This window comes from Hibiscus syriacus, unplaced genomic scaffold, assembly GCF_006381635.1.
Source record: "Hibiscus syriacus cultivar Baekdansim isolate YM2019G1 unplaced genomic scaffold, ASM638163v2 tig00110813_pilon, whole genome shotgun sequence".
Lineage (NCBI taxonomy): Eukaryota > Viridiplantae > Streptophyta > Magnoliopsida > Malvales > Malvaceae > Hibiscus > Hibiscus syriacus.
This window is the reverse complement of record NW_024062871.1, coordinates 1330674-1347078: the sequence shown is the minus strand read 5'-3', so window position 1 is coordinate 1347078 and position 16405 is coordinate 1330674. Positions and strand designations below refer to the sequence as shown.

The window sequence follows — 16405 nt, the reverse complement described above, 5'->3', positions numbered from 1 at the left end:
TAAATATCGGAAGATTATATTTGTAGACAAAAAAATTTATGTGATGATCGACTGATTGGGTTTTTTTTCTTTTTCATTTTCAAAGTTTGCGTTGAGTTGGATCATCATTATGTGTTGTATCTTTTCGATGTGACACTAATATTTATTGATAATTTTTAGATTTAGGGGTTGTTTATTTATTTCAGAATGATTAAACGCTAAATGATTCAAATGTTGAATGATTCAGATGCTCTGTATGAATTAGCTCTGAATGTGACATGTTTGATAATGGCTCTGAATCATTCAGAATGTACTTCTGTGCTGAATCATTCAGCACTGTTTTATTAAATCAGTCAACACTGAATCATTCAGAGATGCGAAACAAACACGCTGAATGCTGAACGGTTCAATATTCAGCGCTGAATGGTTCCATTAAGAGACAGACAAACAACACCTTAGTTTTTTTAGATTCAGTACACAAACATAAGATAAAATTCACACCAAATTCGCCGTACATTGGACTTTAGTGTTTGAATAACATCATATTTGATAACTTTAACCTTTATTTTTTTAATTTATGTAAAAAGGTTAATTATATCATAAGTTCCTAATTATATATAAGATTTTAAATTGATTCATTAATTTTAATTGAGTTCTTAAACTATCAATAATATTTAAGTTAACAGAAATATCAATTTTAATGTTATTGTCACCTTAGATATAAGATGTCTATATTGGGAACATGTGAATAAATTTTTAAATATTAATATTATATGAATAACATAAATATGATGTGTAAGAAAGGATAGAAGAAATAGCATATTAAATCTTGATGACATGGTGTTTGATTTTTACAAACTCAAATAGTTCATGCAACAAGTACCCTCTTTTTAATTTTTTAAATATAACATAATGATTAATTACAATATCACACCCACTGGTGGAGGTAAATTTTACATCATTAGTGTATCTAATAATAATCATTTTAAATAGATCTAGTGATATTTTTTACTCATTTTTTATAGAAAAAACAATTTAATCTTTAAACTTATTTAGTCTCTTTTGACTCTAGAATTTTATTTTACTTTTGTCAAATTGAGCCAGTAAACGAAAAAAAAGTAACATACATATTAAGTCGAGATTAATTGTTTTATCCTTTTTTGGGTCAATTTTTACATTTTTAAATAATTTTAATATTTTTTAATAATTTAAATTTATTTATTTTAATATTTTTACGTCAAGTGAAAAAAATAATTGATATAGAATTGCTAACATTTATTACATCACTTTAACTAATTTTTTATTTTGATTAAATAAATAAATAAAAAGTTTAAGGGTGAAAAGAAGTAGAAAAAATAAAGATTAAAATGATATTTTAGAATTTGAGTCCCAAAAATGTTACTATTAGTCCCTTTTTAAATATACTTCATATTATATCTGAATTGACACTTAAACAGATTATTAGAACAATGAAAATATTTTATTAAAAGGATACTGATAATTTGACATCTCAATTAGACTGTTTTAATGTTTGGAACCAAATAAAATCTAAGGTATAATTTGGGATGTTTTATGCAATTATTTCCAAAGAAATTAAGAGATTTATTTTTGGGATGTACTTCCATTTTAGCCCTTACTTTTGAATTGGAAAAGATCCCGCTCATTCTCTCTTTTTAAAATCCCTTTCAAACGTCTATTTTCCATTACAATAGGCAATAGCCGTGTCAGAAAGAAAATTCAGAAAATTAATACTCCAGTGAAAGAAAGGTAATAAAAGACATACGCTTGATTTTCACCAAAACAGCGAAGGAGAAAGAAAGCAATGGCGACGAACATCGGTATGATGGATGGGGCTTACTTCGTCGGCAGATCTGAGATTCTTGCTTGGATCAACACCACTCTCCATCTCAATCTCTCCAAAGTCGAAGAGGTTCCCTTTTGTTAATCTTTTATCTGTTTACTTTTTTATATAAATCCACAAAAAATGATTTATTGATAAATCTTGGATCCGGTTTTCAGGCATGTTCTGGTGCCGTTCATTGTCAGTTGATGGATGCGGTTCATCCAGGGATGGTACCGATGCATAAAGTCAATTTTGATGCCAAGAACGAATACGAGATGATCCAAAACTACAAAGTCCTCCAAGATGTCTTTAACAAACTCAAAATCACCAAGGTCTTTAACTTCATTTTAATTTTCAAGGATTTCTTTTGTTTTCTGGTTTTGAATTCTTTTAATAAATTCTTTTTTCCCATTGTATTAGCATATTGAGGTGAGCAAATTGGTGAAAGGAAGGCCGCTTGATAATCTGGAGTTCATGCAATGGATGAAAAGATATTGTGATTCGGTTAATGGAGGCGGTCTTCATAAGTAAATTGCTTTTAAACCTTCATTTTCTTTGTAATTAGTTTAATTCTTTTATTCACTTGAAAGATTAATTAGTTTGATCATTGTTCTCTATAAGCCAACAGATGGTTTCTTTTCCCTAGTCAATTTCAGATTAGTAATATTATTAAAATTTAGGAATGTTGGTCTACATTAATTGTTTTATATGACTCTAAAACCATTTTCTTTATTAGAATTTGTCCTTGTTTTATTAATCTTTCTTCCATCACTAATATGACAAATTGCAATAGTTTGTCATATTTAGAGTTTCGTTATATTCATGATTCATGAAAGTGATTGTTTTACTTGATGAATGGTTTCTCGCATTTGATACAAGTTGGCCAGAGTTTTAGTAAATGTTTAATCCATAATTGATTTTCACGAAACTTGTTCTTTTACTTGATGAATTGTTTCTCGCATTTGATGACGGCAGTTATGCTTGAGCTTTGGTGTATGCTTGATTCATATTTCAGTTTCATGAAACCGGTTGTTTTACTTAATGAATCGGTTTCTCCCATTTGATACTGAGAATTAGAATCGAGTAAATTGTATTTTCATAATTGATTTTCAGAAATTGGTTGTGCTTAATGAATAGTTTCTCGCACTTGATACTGACATTTAGGCCTGAGCTTTAGTTTATACATAATTACATTAAGATTTTCATAAAACTGGCTGCTTTACTTAATGAATGATTTCGCTTTCTGGTGTTGTTTTACTTCATCAAGGCTTGTTTCCCCCCCCCCCCCAACTGTGTATATATTTTATGAATTAAGGAAATGAAAAGATCAATGAGAGATTTTTGCCGTTGTCATATGTAGTTACAATCCACAAGAAAGGAGAGAGGCTTCTAGAGGAGGAAGAGAAGCAGGCAAGAAATCAGCACCTCAACAATCCTCAACCAAGGGTTCAAGTGCCGCTCCTAGACCTTCATCTTCCCATGCTAGAAGGAACAACAATGATGTTCCGTCATCCGCAAACCCTTCAAGTCATTCTGCAAAGGCCTCAACCAAACCATCTACGTCATTGGCTGCATATGAGGAACATGTACTTTCTTGGAGCAAATTGTTGGTTTTATTTGTTTAAGAATTAATACGAATCTGATGTCTTCTCCTGCACAATGTAGATCACTGAGTTGAAGCTATCTGTTGATAGTCTTGAGAAAGAGAGGGATTTTTACTTCGCAAAGTTGAGAGACATTGAGATTCTCAGCCAGACTCCTGAAATTGAAGACTCCCCTGTATTCTCTTTTGACATTCACATTAACAAATGTTATTTGTAGTAAAAACAGTTATTAAGGTAAATGTTTTATTACATGCTATTGCAGATTGTTGCAGCAATCAAAAAGATTTTATATGCTACAGATGGTGATGCATCAGTGGTGACAGAAGCTCAAGCCATGGTGTATATTAACCCCAAGGAAGCAGAGGCTTCGAGTCCAGTTGGTGTGGCATCAGAAGAGAAATCCAGTTGTGAAATTCAGAAGAGGAAAAACATTTTGAACACTGATGTAGATGCAGCTGGAATCATAACATTGTCTCCAAGGCAAAGGCTTACCGATGCTTCTGATGTTCACTGCAGTGGGTCACCTCTTATGACTTACTGAACCGCGCGATCAATAAGCTCCTCAAGATCTGCTTAATGACAGTTCTATCTGATGTTTCTGTAGTCCAACTAGGGGGTATCTAGGACTGTTAAGGGCAGGACATCATATCCGTCATCTGAATTGCTAGCAATGTCTGTTTTCGATCATGTTGAGTATTTGGAAGGTGTAATATGCAAATCCGTTCTACCTCAATGAAATGTTGTCAAATTTTTTCAAAATGTTTTTTTATATATCAATATGACTCCTTTTTAATTAGAAATTATTAGTTGATTAATTATCAACATTTATTGTTGATATCCAATTTTTGTATGTTGTCTATTTATTATTGTGAAACATATCACATTATTACTTTTTGATGATGAGACAAATATTATGTCATTACTTTTGATGATGACATATATTCTATATTATCGAATAAATGTGTGAAAAATATTAGTAGTTCATTGACTTCTCTGCCTTTTGCCTCAAGTGTTATCAATAGATTTGTCAATGCTTTCGGGTAAGGTCAAGGTGAGATAGAAAATTGTTAACTTCATTGCCTGGAATGTTGAAGGTCATGTCAAGAGGAAAACATATTTTTCAATTTAAATTATGTGTTAAATGGAAGTTCGGAAAATGACGATTAAAAATATTCAAATTTTGTGTTTTAAAATCTTTTAAGCATGTCTGAGTTCAAGTTATTGTATATGCAAAAAAATTCTCGTTAGGAGACTCACCCATCAAAACTAGGTGTACGACACGGAACGGTCTAAATTAATCAGGATAAAATTTTGTCCGGGGAAACTTGGAGGGCAACAAAAAAATCTTTTTACTTGTTATCGACAGGAAAATATAAAAAATAATTTTATATATGGGATAAGATACTATTACACAATATAAGATTATTCTAGTTTTATTCAGATTTATAATCATTAGACGATTGAAAATACACGATTGAGATTAACTGTTAAAAAAAGTGAAAATATATTCACTAAAAAAACGATTTAAGATGCTTCATGTGTCGATTCGTCCTCTGTTTCGGTTGTATGTGATCTTCTCAACCCATATACTAAGTCCCAGAACATTCCCCCTAGTTCAGGCTTTATTCTTGCCACCAGCAGCTCATGCTATTTTGGCCCTCCCGTTGCCCGCAACTACAGCTCCTGATCGCCTGGTTTGGAGGCTCGAAAGTCATGGTCACTTTACTGTCCACAGTGCATATAATCAAATGTTGCAGGTGGCCGTTGCGAGACAAAGCATTGACCTAGTGATACAACAGTTCTATGCTTTCCTGTGGGCTCAACCAGCACCGACTAAAGTTCACGTTTGTGTTTGGCGGGCTTTTCGGAAATTACTCCCGTGCTATGCAAATTTGTTTCTGAAGCATGTTGTCCCCTCTCCTGTTTGCTTCCGTTGTGGTGGTGCGAGTGAAACACTCTTGCGTGCTTTGCGTGATTGCTCTACGGTTTTCCCGATGTGCGTGTTGTTTGGATGGAACCAGATTACTCTATTGCCGGCCACGAATTTGGGTGATCGGTTACTGCAGGTGCGGCCCTTGCTTTCTCGTGAAGATGTTCGGTGCTTTCTGGATATTACTTTGGGTTCTCTGGGGCGCTCGAAATCGAAATCTCCACCAAGGTTGTCCCTTTTCTAATCTTGAGGTCCCCCGTTTTGTAACGAGTTATGAGACTTACTATGCCCGTGTTCAGATTCCACAAGTTCCACCTTCTTTCCCAACACCTCTCTGCTGGCGTCCTCCGCCTTCGGGTTGTCTTAAAGTAATTTCGATGGTTCTTTACTTCAGGCCACGGATATTGGTGGCACTGGTGCTGTTCTCCGGGATCATCAAGGGAGCTTCCTCTGCTCGGTTTCATCGCACATCACTCATGCCCTTAACCCGTTCCTTCTTGGGGCACAAGCATGTTTGGAAGGTCTCTTGTTGGCTCGAGAGTGAGGTTGGCCTTCTGTTGACGTCGAAGGTGACTCTCGCTCGGTCATTATGCGTGCTGCTTCAGCTGCTGTTGATCTCTCTTATGGGGGTCCGGTGATTAATCGTATCCGTGGTCTCACCCGGACCTTCCAGTCGTGCACTTTTCTCCATGTGGGTCGTGCAGATAATGCGGTTGCTCATGTTCATGCTCGAGATGGCCTCTGCTCTCCTGGTTTCCATCGCTGGGTTTCATCTCCTGCAGTTTTTGCATCTGCTGTGTTGGCTGCAGATGTTGTCTAGTTGGCAGTTGCCTGCCTGCATGGCTTTAGTTTTCTTTGTTTACGTGGCTTCTCTTCTTTGCTCTATGTATTGCTTTATTTGGCACTGTTGTTTGCTGGTAATATTATTCTCGTTTCCATGAAAAAAACAATGATTTTTTTATTGATTTTTTAACCTTTATTTAATGTGGGACCTTTCTGATTAGATCACATATAGTATATTTTAACAGAAAATTTGAAACACTAATGTTATAATACAAGGGCTAAATTAATAAAAAGAATTCTTCAAGTGACAAACTGGTAATTTAACTATAATACATGAGGCAGTATAGGTATTAATCAAGTTTAGAATAATTGAGAATTTGAGATCAATGCGTGACCATTTGAAATAGAAGTGTGAGGAAGTGACGACTGAGGATTGAGTTGGCCAACTTTTGGAACTCGGAACTTTGCCGGTGCGGGACTTGACTCGTATTGGACTATTCAGCTGGAGGCACTGAATGAACCGCATTTTTTGACCTTTTTCGTTCCTTTTCACTTTATAGGAAATTATACACCATTTTCATTTACAAAAAGAAGGAAAGTAAAAGTAAACTTACATAAAAAAGCACTAGGAACCAATTTCACTCTTTTTTCAAGGTTCCACTTCTTTGGTTATTTTATATTTAAAAATAATAAAAGTTTATTTTAACTCTAAAATATAATAATTATTCACAATTTCAAGATAATAATTGTTTTCATTTGACTTCATCCCTTACTACGAGACAAAGAAGTGTTATTTTTCCTGACATTTTATTTGTTAATTTGGACGAAGTTTTATAAGGGACGAGATTGTCTTGTGTTTACATTGTATTCTCCACCCATACCTGATGATGAAAACTGCTAGTTATTGATATGAGTTTTTATCGAGTGAGTCTGTCGTGAATTGAATAGTGTTCAATTTGTGTTGTTAAAATTTTATTGTTTAATTGATTCATTACTCGTTAAATTTGATAAATTTTTATATAATTTGTGTTCATTAAAAAAATTTATTGTTCAACTCGTTACTCATTAAGTTCACCAATTTTTTTTATTTTTTTCTTTTAACTATATGTAAATTATGGTAAATTAATAATTTAGTATCGTTCTTGTTTTTTACTAGAAAATTAATAAATTAATATCGATTATTAATTAATAATTTAACATATTCCTTATTATTTATTAGTAAATTAGAAATTATCATTTAGATTGTTAATTTATCGAATCGAATTGAATCCTATTTAACTCAACTCGAACTCAAGTTCGATTCAAACTCCTAAATTTTAATTGAGTTAAATTCAAACAATTCACAAATTGTTCAGTTCATCAAACACCCTTGATCATCGGAGCTCATGAAACAGTTCAAAGTTGGCGGGCCGTAGAATTACGAAAGGGAGCAATGCTATTGTAAGGGTAGGGCTAGGCATGCGCACTCTGTTAATAATAACCCACCGACACGTTCCTTGAAATTTTAACGAGTCTCAGCGACACTTCAATAATATCGCGTGCAAATTCAAATCAATCTCAAACTCTTTGTAACACCCTCCCAGCTATACGAGTGACCCGATTTGATCTGATGTGTCACATTAGGGCTGTCAGAGCGATCCACAATAAAAATTCAGGAAAATTTAATTTTTTTATTAATCTATTTAAAACCGTAAAATAATTTATAGATAGAATACAAGTTCAGAAAAACATATATGTATTAAAATTAAAATTCAACCTGTATGTCCCCTAATTACATGCACCATACTCCGCAAGTAATGCCGGTGTGACTCATTTATCGATGTCGTTACAAGCACATAATCAAATTATTTAACCTAAAATAGTAAGTAATAGAATGAGCTTTGGGAAGCTCAGTAATATTAAACTACCAGATGTATGCAATAGGTCATCAGGTATAAGTAAAGCATGAATTTTCTTAACAGTACAGACATCAGCAGGTTTTACCGTCGAGCTCAGATTTCAATAATTATTTATTCAGGTAACAGTCAGGAAATAAAAAATCTGAAGGAAATATTCAGAGAGGAAGACTTAGGAGATTAAATTGAGGAGTCTAGTGTGTTCCAAGAAAACAGAGAAATGTGTACAGATCATTTAAAAACATTAGTAGTTTAAAACCATAGTAATACCCTCAAACCAAAAATCGATATGCAATTTCCTCATAACTCATCCATAAGGACTTACCTTAAGTACACAACAAAGGAGCCACCCTAAAGGAGTACCTTGGGGTTGGGCCTACTCAAGGGTCTCTTTATGTATGTAAGGATTTATCAACTTGATCAGAGTTGAACCTTCGTACTCCAGACTCCTACCCATACAGTATCTATTAGAAATCAGATTGAGCAGTAGCTTTAATATCAAAATCATGATCCAGTAGAATGTTGTGAAAATAACAATGTAGTTATTTAAATCACATGAATGCCCTCAATCCGTACACCAAAATACAGTCTCATACTAAGGGAGTTCCTTGGGGCCTTAGAGCCTACGCAAGGAATACCTTAGGTCCGTAAAGAATTACCAGCTTGATCAGAACTGAACCTCCATACTCCAACCTAATCAGATAATGTCCCAATAAAACATTTCAAGTAGTAACCAGTAGATTTCATGATCCAAAAGCATGAACGATTATATATTTCAGTGAAAACAAGTAACCAGAGAGCACATGTCAGGTATCCATAGTTCATAAACAGTAAATCAGAATATTGAACAGTTAAAAGATTCAGTAAAATAGTAACTTTAGTAAATCACATTTCAGGACAGATAAAATAATCATATAGCACATAGGTAACACTAGAGGATCCAATTATTCTCTGGAAGTACTTGGTATTTATCAGGTAGAGAACCTCGAAACTTTTGTAATTTGATAAAATTTTAGAAATGAGATCTATATTAAAAAGGGTTCGGTAGCTAACAGATTAATTAGTCATTCATAAAGTGATATATCAGGATCATCTAGTGTTTAGATATATCTGAAGGGTATTTAAGAGCTATTGTATCAGAATTACTTAAGATTCATATATTTCAAGGGTGATTACATCAATCAGATTCAAAAAGGTATTATAGTCATTTGATTCTTAAGAAATTTGATAAATCAATTTAATGGTATGCATCGATTTATAGAATTCCAGATTCCAAACATCTTAACAGGTTTCCAATTCCAATCGCATTGTACAAATCCCAGCAAAGGCAATACTTATCAAGTATTTAGGTAGAGAAAACTTCACGAATGTTAATTTCTTAAAACTGACTGCACTGTAAAATCGAATTGATCATCTTCAGAACCATTTTTGAACTGATCATGAGGATACGAGCATGTATTTAAGTGGTATTTAATTACTTATCATATTGTAACAGTATTAGGACTGATCGATCTACTTAGGTTGTACTCTATAAACCTCAAGGGCGTTATCGTAATTAAAGCTTCATCGATATCTTCAGAATTTATCCAAAACATTTGCTCAATCCAAGTCTTGATGGTATTTAGGTCATTTTGGTATTCGAGGTTGATTTATTCATTTTAGAGCTTGAGGGTATTTAATCATTCTAGGGCTTGGAGGTACTTTGGGTCATGTTACACTTCAAGGGTATTTTGGTCATTTCTTTCAGCCCAGTCTTTCCATTTAATTTAATTTTTCCGAACAATCCAAACATAAATAGTATTTCTAATGTTTTACACTTTAGGAATTTGTTGATAAATCAATAATTCTAGATCTTGTACCTTCATAGTTGTTAAGATCTGATTATCAATGACTTTCCGAATAGATCAGGAATTTAACAAGTAAATCATTAGTTTATCGGATTAAATATGAATTCACATGGTATTTTCACTGTCAAGGTCAGTCCGGACCATTTTTACCTAATAGGGGTAATCTCGTAATTTCTTAATGAAGTATTCTCGACATTTAACCTTTAAAGAAATTAATCAGAATTTTGGATCCTAATGTCATTTTATTTACTAACTAATCCCTAAACTTAGAATTGTTTTCGATCAGTCTACCAATTTCTTTTGTAAGCCGTCTGAGTCTTATACAGTGTTATGCCTTTATTTCATATTCAATTTGAGTCCAATGATATTAAATACACCTAATTAACCAATAATTTTCATTCATACATTTACCAATTATCAATGAGTTTCGAAAAGCATACAAAATGTAGTAAAATATTACCTCGATTTATAAGCCATATTGGTTAACTAATTAAACTCCATTTGCTCATCCTCAAACTTTAATTCCATGTCCTGTAATGTCTCAGATACATGGAAAAACCAATTACATTAGAAACGGAACTTAAACGTGAAAATTCGTATTGAATCGGGAGATAAAATGCCGAAAACAACTTATTGAGTTCGAATTTGGCAAAACAGACTTCGGATTCGGACACAAGACGTCGAAAAACATAAAATATGATTTTTTTAAAAAATTTGACTTTTTGGTCAAAGTCAACGATCGACGAGTCAGATCTATTCTAATTGACTCAGATCGGTCTGAGTTGACTCGATTCGGTTCAGGTTGACTCAGACCGGTTCGGGTTGACTCATACCGGTTCGAGTTGACTCGAACCGATTCTAGAAAGCCCACTGGACAACATATAAGCCCCACGTGCGCTGCTGGCGCGTGGCGATGCATGGCGACAGCGACAAGGCAGTTTCGGACGGTCGATTTCTTCGGGAGCATCACCACATTCAAACATAAGCAAAAAACTTAAATTAACAACCATAACACGGTGAAACCATCGAATAAAGGTGACGAGAAACTTACCTACGATGATCGGCGATGGGTCGATTTCGAACGACGAAACCGATCGGGTTTTAGTCAGAATCTCTTGATGAGTACAAATGTGGCTGGTGAGATGCTAACCGGCGACTGGAAGGGTTGAAAACTGTGAGAAACTGAAGGGAGAAAAATGGGTTTTCGGTGAACTTCTCAACGCTCCTCAAAGGCGGACACTTGGATATTTCTGCGAGTGACTGGCTGGGGCTTGATGGCGCTTTAGTTAGGCTAGGTAGTGACACCCACTGGAAGACGGTGGCGTCAAATCGAGGAGGGCGAGTCGGGATGGTTTTTCACTTATTCGCGTCTAACGGTGACTGATTCAGGCGATCTGAGGGTTATGGATAAGTCACCAATTGCTGCTGAGTTCGATTGCGACGACGGTGTACTACACCGACGACTGGAGGTGACTGATCGGAGGACAACGTGGATGGTTTGGGTTGGTGAAGGAAATGGGTGGATTTTAGGGTTGGTTCGAGGTTTTTTATGGGTTAACACCCAACAAAATTATAATAAAACGTATATTTTATTAATTAAAACATAAACAGAAGCTTAGTCTAGACGGTTAGGGCATGTACAACCGTACTTGGGAGACAAGGGTTTGAACCCCCTAGCCACTAACTCCATTTTTTTTCTATTGACCAGAAAAAATGAGATATTTTATGGTTAAGTCCCTAAAATTCTCACATGTTCTAAAATCTAGCTAAAAAACTTTTGAAATTTATAATTTGATCCTCAACTTTCTTTTAATTAAATTTTGGGGTGTTACACTCTTGATATCACATTAAATTCATATCGTAAGATTAATATTTCTTCAATTATTACAAAATTAAAATTATGCTTTATTAGTTTTAAATTAATAAAAGCCAAAATAATATAATTACTAGTAAAGTGCAAGAATGTGTATAGTTATTTTACCTGAATTTCCAAAGGTTGGATACTAAAACGTGGGGCCCTTGTACATGCAAAAGCAAAGCAATATGCAGCATATAGAAAAGAAGGAATTAATTAATGTGAATGGGTGGGCGAGTAGGACACGGTGGCTTCCCCCGTTTGACGGGTCCAAATTTAACATACCTAATTTCTCTCTCTTTCTCACGCCTTATAATTTCACTGCCCAACAAAGGATCCTTCCCCCATGCCTAATTGAACCTTACACCTAACCCAAAACGGAGGCTGATTTTACCAAACTGATATCCTTTTAATCGATTATCTTCCATTATAGCATCATTTCACTTATATTTCTTGAAATAGTACCCTTTGTGTTTAGATAGCGGAAGGCGTATCATCGGGGACGCGCTTTCCATGAATTTAAGCTGACTCAGATGACACGTGTGAAAGACGCATCTCTGTGGACGCGCCTTTCATTAAATGACTTTAATGCCCATCTGATTTTTCCCCAACTACCCCTCCTCCTCCCCTATATAAACCCCCTCAACCCCCTCATTCTTCACACCAAAATCATCTTCTTCTCTCTTATATAATTCAAATTCTCCAAATCTTTGAGTTTTAAATTTCTTATTAGTGGTAAGAAATTTATTTTTAAGATAGTATTTTTTTTACATAGTTATTATATTTTATATTAATATAATTATATAAATATTATTTTTTATTAAAAATAATATTTATATAAATTATTATTTATTTAAATTTATTAATTAATTATTTTTTTGTGCTAATTATTTTTTTGGTCTACAGTAATAATGGAAAGTGAAATGCTGCTGCGATTGGATACTGACCATATCTCCAGACATTTTAACGATATTATCATCAATAATTATTTACTATAATTTCTCAATTTATAATAATAATAATAATAAATTAAATGTGTAATTATACTAATTTTATTAACTTATGCATCAATATTTTGGTTAAATAATAATAACAGATAATTAGATTGATAATATTTAAATAATTAAGTGATAAAATCAATAGATTGATAATCAAAATAAAAAATAATAATATAACCATACGTGTAATATAATAATTTTATACATTTTTCATATAACTACAATAAAATAAAAATTAGTTTTCATCTATTATTCTATCCGATTAATGTGGATAATACATTCTACCTTTAACACACATTAAAAAAATTCATTCGATAATTATTAAATTATAGCCGAAACAATTTACATAATATATTACTAATTTATAATAACAATAAAAATAAAAATTTTATTATTAAAAAAACATACCACCGTGTCACCTAAGTCAGCAAAACCCCGTGAAGGCGCGTCATCAGGGATGCGCCTTTCACACGTGTCACCTGAGTCAGCATAAATTCATGGAAAGCGCGTCCCCGGAGATGCGCCTTTAAGCCACCTCAACACAAAAGGTGTTATTTCGAAAATATAAGTGAAAGGGTGTTATAATAGAGACCCTATTCTCGGTTACTCACCTCCGGTGGCGCGTACTGTCTACCCTCCCCAAATGGGCCAATCCCCTTCCGCAGCTTCGAACCGGGAAACCTCCCTCACCTTTTCATCCTCTTCTACTTTCGTTTCCGACGAGGACTTCCTATATGAAATCTCGGCGAAGGGGGATTACAGCGCTGAGATTCCCGACGAGTGTTTGGCTTATATTTTCCAGTTCCTCGGCCCTGGCGATCGGAATCGGTGTTCCCTTGTCTTCAAGCAGTGGTTTCGCGTCGACGGTTGGAGCCGCCACCGCTTGTCTCTCAACGCCCAATCTGAAATCGTTTCTTTTCTGCCGAATCTATTTACGCGCTTCGACTCCGTGACTAAACTCGTCCTACGGTGTAGCCGTAAATCAATCAGCTTAACGGGCGATGCTTTGCTTACGATCTCAATCCATTGCAAAAACCTCACACGGCTGAAGCTCAGAGGTTGCCGCGAAATCACTGACGAAGGAATGTTGGCATTTGCTCAGAATTCTAAGAATTTAAGAAAACTTTCTTGTGGGTCTTGCTTGTTTGGAGCTAAAGCTTTAAACGCCTTCCTCGATCATTGCAACTACTTAGAAGATTTATCAGTGAAAAGGCTCAGAGGAATTCATGACGGCACTGAGCCGATCGGACCAGGTGCCGCAGCTTCTTCGTTGAGAATGATTTGCTTGAAAGAACTTGTTAACGGTCAGTCTTTTGCCCCGCTTGTGGTTGGATCAAAAAACCTTAAAACTTTGAGAATTATTCATTGTTTGGGTGATTGGGATACTGTCCTTCAATTAATTGGAAACCGAAATCAAAACGGTAATGAAAATTTAAATTCTGATATCAATTATAGCAGTAGTAACAGTAACCCTATGGTGGAAATTCACCTTGAGAGGCTTCAAGTGAGTGATATAGGCCTATCTGCGATTGCAAAATGTACCAAAATTGGGAATTTGCACATTGTGGAAACCCCAGAGTGTTCGAATGACGGGCTTGTTTGTGTAGTTGAGAATTGTAGGTTTCTGAGGAAGCTTCATATTGATGGATGGAGGACTAATAGGATTGGAGATGAGGGTTTGATTGCTGTAGCCAAACATTGTTCCAATTTACAAGAACTTGTTTTGATCGGTGTTAATGCTACCCATTTGAGCTTGTCGGCCATGGCATGTAATTGTTCGAAGCTTGAGAGATTAGCTCTTTGTGGAAGTGGAACTATTGGTGATACAGAGATTGCATGCATTGCTGCAAAATGTATGGCGTTGAGGAAACTTTGCATCAAGGGATGTCCGATTTCAGATATTGCCATTGAAGCACTTGGTTCAGGTTGTCCCAATTTGATAAAAATTAAGGTGAGGAAATGTAGAGGAGTGAGTAGTGATGGAAGTGAATGGTTGCGGGAACAAAGGGGATCGATGCTGGTCAATATGGATGCATTTGACATAGATTGTGGTTTCAAAGCCGGTGTAAGTGATGGTGGAGTTCATATGGAGTTTCCACAGGCAGTTGGCCAAGTAACTGGTGCAGAAGCTTCAACAAGAAGCAATGGTAGGTTATCATTGTTGAGATCAAAGTTGGGGCATTTTTCCAGTAAGAATTTAGTAGCATGCACAGTAAGACGGTGGTCTAATAGCGATGGTAGTTTCAGGAGCAACTTGTGAATGATCTTTGACTCTTTGTAGGAGTTTAAAAACTTAGCTTGCTCTGATCTCATTGCAGGCTTGCAAGTTTATATGTTGTGTCATTTCTTTAATGCCTACTTGTATTGATTGATTTAGATTTTTATCTCTTGGAAATTTGTAAACCTTGAAGGAAAGGCAATGGGAAATGAGTAGTGCCCTAGGATTTTCTCATTATTGCTTTTAGCCGTAGGCATCTTCTTCAGCTCCCCCTTCCCTTTAATGTGCTGAATATGCTATTTATTTTAGCTATGTGCATATGTTTTCCTTTATATATCGTTTTGATGATTGTGTATAGATGTTGCATATTATATCATACAATATCGGTGTTTGGAGTGATTCCGATTTTTTTATTTCTTTTAATATTCTTGGTTTCATATGGCATATTTCTGCCTGAATTATTTATTTCTGGTTTTAAACACTCTTGACAGTTTATCTTTTGTTTTCCTAGGTGAGTCCGTGTTGCATTAAACCGAACTGAGGAGAAATTTGGTTGATCACTTAACTTGGCTGCTGGTCGGGTAAGCTTCGATTCTGAAGTCCATACAATATTAACGAATTCGTCAATTGCCTCTATGGGGGAAAACAATAGCAATTATTCTATTTGTATCTTCTGTGAATGAATGATTCATATTTTGCATCAGGTGTTTTCATGCTTCTTTTATTTATATACGATTAAACTCTTAATGCAGAATCAATATATAGTTCAATATCTTTCATAATCTTCTTCATCTCCAAAACTGAAGACCGAGACAGCAGCAGCAATTGCCATTGTCATGATATCACTCGCTCACATTGAGCTTGTTCCAGGGATCTTGAATCCGGAGGAAGGTTTGCCAACGCCATTAATAATGCTAATGTCTTCGATAGCATTGTCTGATGAAGGCTCTTGATTTTTTTATAGATGGTTTGATAATTCCATGCTTAGACGTCCCTATTTGCTCGGCTGCCGGGTTAGATAGATCACTGGAGACTGTATTCGGCATACAGAATCTGCCGACTTCTTTTCCGACCCCTTGAATCATCTCCAATGCATTTGGAGAAGGCATCATCATTGCTTTCGCTTCCAGAAGTTTCAGGTTTGGTTTGAATTAGCGTTGACTCCATTGTTGGCAGAATCAAAACGATATAATTTGTAGTCATAATTTACTAATTGGATCTTGAATCCAAAGAAACGTCATAAAAAACTTTAGTAGTTGAATCATTTTCAAGGTAAAAAGTGTGAATTTCACACTGCATTTTGAAATTGACAATGGAAAAAGAAAGCATTATGTCATTCGGATCCTTGGCTGTAAAATTCTACGTGGTTGAAGCACATGTTTATGTCGGAAAATTATTTACCGCCACTTTAGTTAATTTTGCTCTCCGATAATTTGTCTTAATAGATTAATAA

The 16405-nt window shown here is 34.9% G+C and overlaps 2 protein-coding genes across 4 annotated transcripts; both read left to right on the top strand.

Annotated features, from left to right (window-relative positions):
* Positions 1-1720: 1720 nt before the first annotated feature.
* Positions 1721-4144, top strand: LOC120141780 (microtubule-associated protein RP/EB family member 1C-like). The gene is made up of 6 exons (XM_039156581.1): positions 1721-1909; positions 1999-2154; positions 2243-2349; positions 3183-3408; positions 3488-3601; positions 3689-4144. Exons 1-6 carry the CDS (start codon positions 1802-1804, stop codon positions 3965-3967), a joined length of 990 nt encoding a protein of 329 aa, XP_039012512.1. The 5' UTR covers positions 1721-1801; the 3' UTR covers positions 3968-4144.
* Positions 4145-13362: 9218 nt separating this feature from the next.
* Positions 13363-16202, top strand: LOC120141779 (F-box protein SKIP2-like). Of its 3 annotated transcripts, none has more exons than XR_005517802.1 (3): positions 13363-14881; positions 15464-15533; positions 15705-16202. XR_005517802.1 is itself a non-coding variant. In XM_039156580.1 (3 exons), the coding sequence occupies exons 1-2, from the start codon at positions 13378-13380 to the stop codon at positions 15481-15483; spliced, it is 1524 nt and encodes a 507-aa protein (XP_039012511.1). In that variant the 5' UTR covers positions 13363-13377; the 3' UTR covers positions 15484-15528; positions 15705-16202. The 3 variants fall into 3 exon arrangements, 2 of the variants coding, with proteins under 2 accessions (XP_039012511.1, XP_039012510.1); XM_039156580.1 differs by having other exon boundaries at positions 15464-15528; XM_039156579.1 differs by having other exon boundaries at positions 15464-16202.
* The last annotated feature ends 203 nt before the right edge of the window (positions 16203-16405 follow it).

What these genes read in the sequence shown, in the direction of transcription:
- LOC120141780 (XM_039156581.1), top strand. Translation starts at nt 1,802, where the DNA reads ATGGCGACGAACATCGGTATGATGGATGGGGCTTACTTCGTCGGCAGA. An exon ending in AATGGAGGCGGTCTTCATAA is followed by an intron (nt 2,350 to 3,182) that starts GTAAATTGCTTT and finishes TGTCATATGTAG; the next exon opens with TTACAATCCACAAGAAAGGA. An exon ending in CTGAAATTGAAGACTCCCCT is followed by an intron (nt 3,602 to 3,688) that starts GTATTCTCTTTT and finishes ATGCTATTGCAG; the next exon opens with ATTGTTGCAGCAATCAAAAA.
- LOC120141779 (XM_039156580.1), top strand. Translation starts at nt 13,378, where the DNA reads ATGGGCCAATCCCCTTCCGCAGCTTCGAACCGGGAAACCTCCCTCACC. An exon ending in AGCTTCAACAAGAAGCAATG is followed by an intron (nt 14,882 to 15,463) that starts GTAGGTTATCAT and finishes TTGTTTTCCTAG; the next exon opens with GTGAGTCCGTGTTGCATTAA.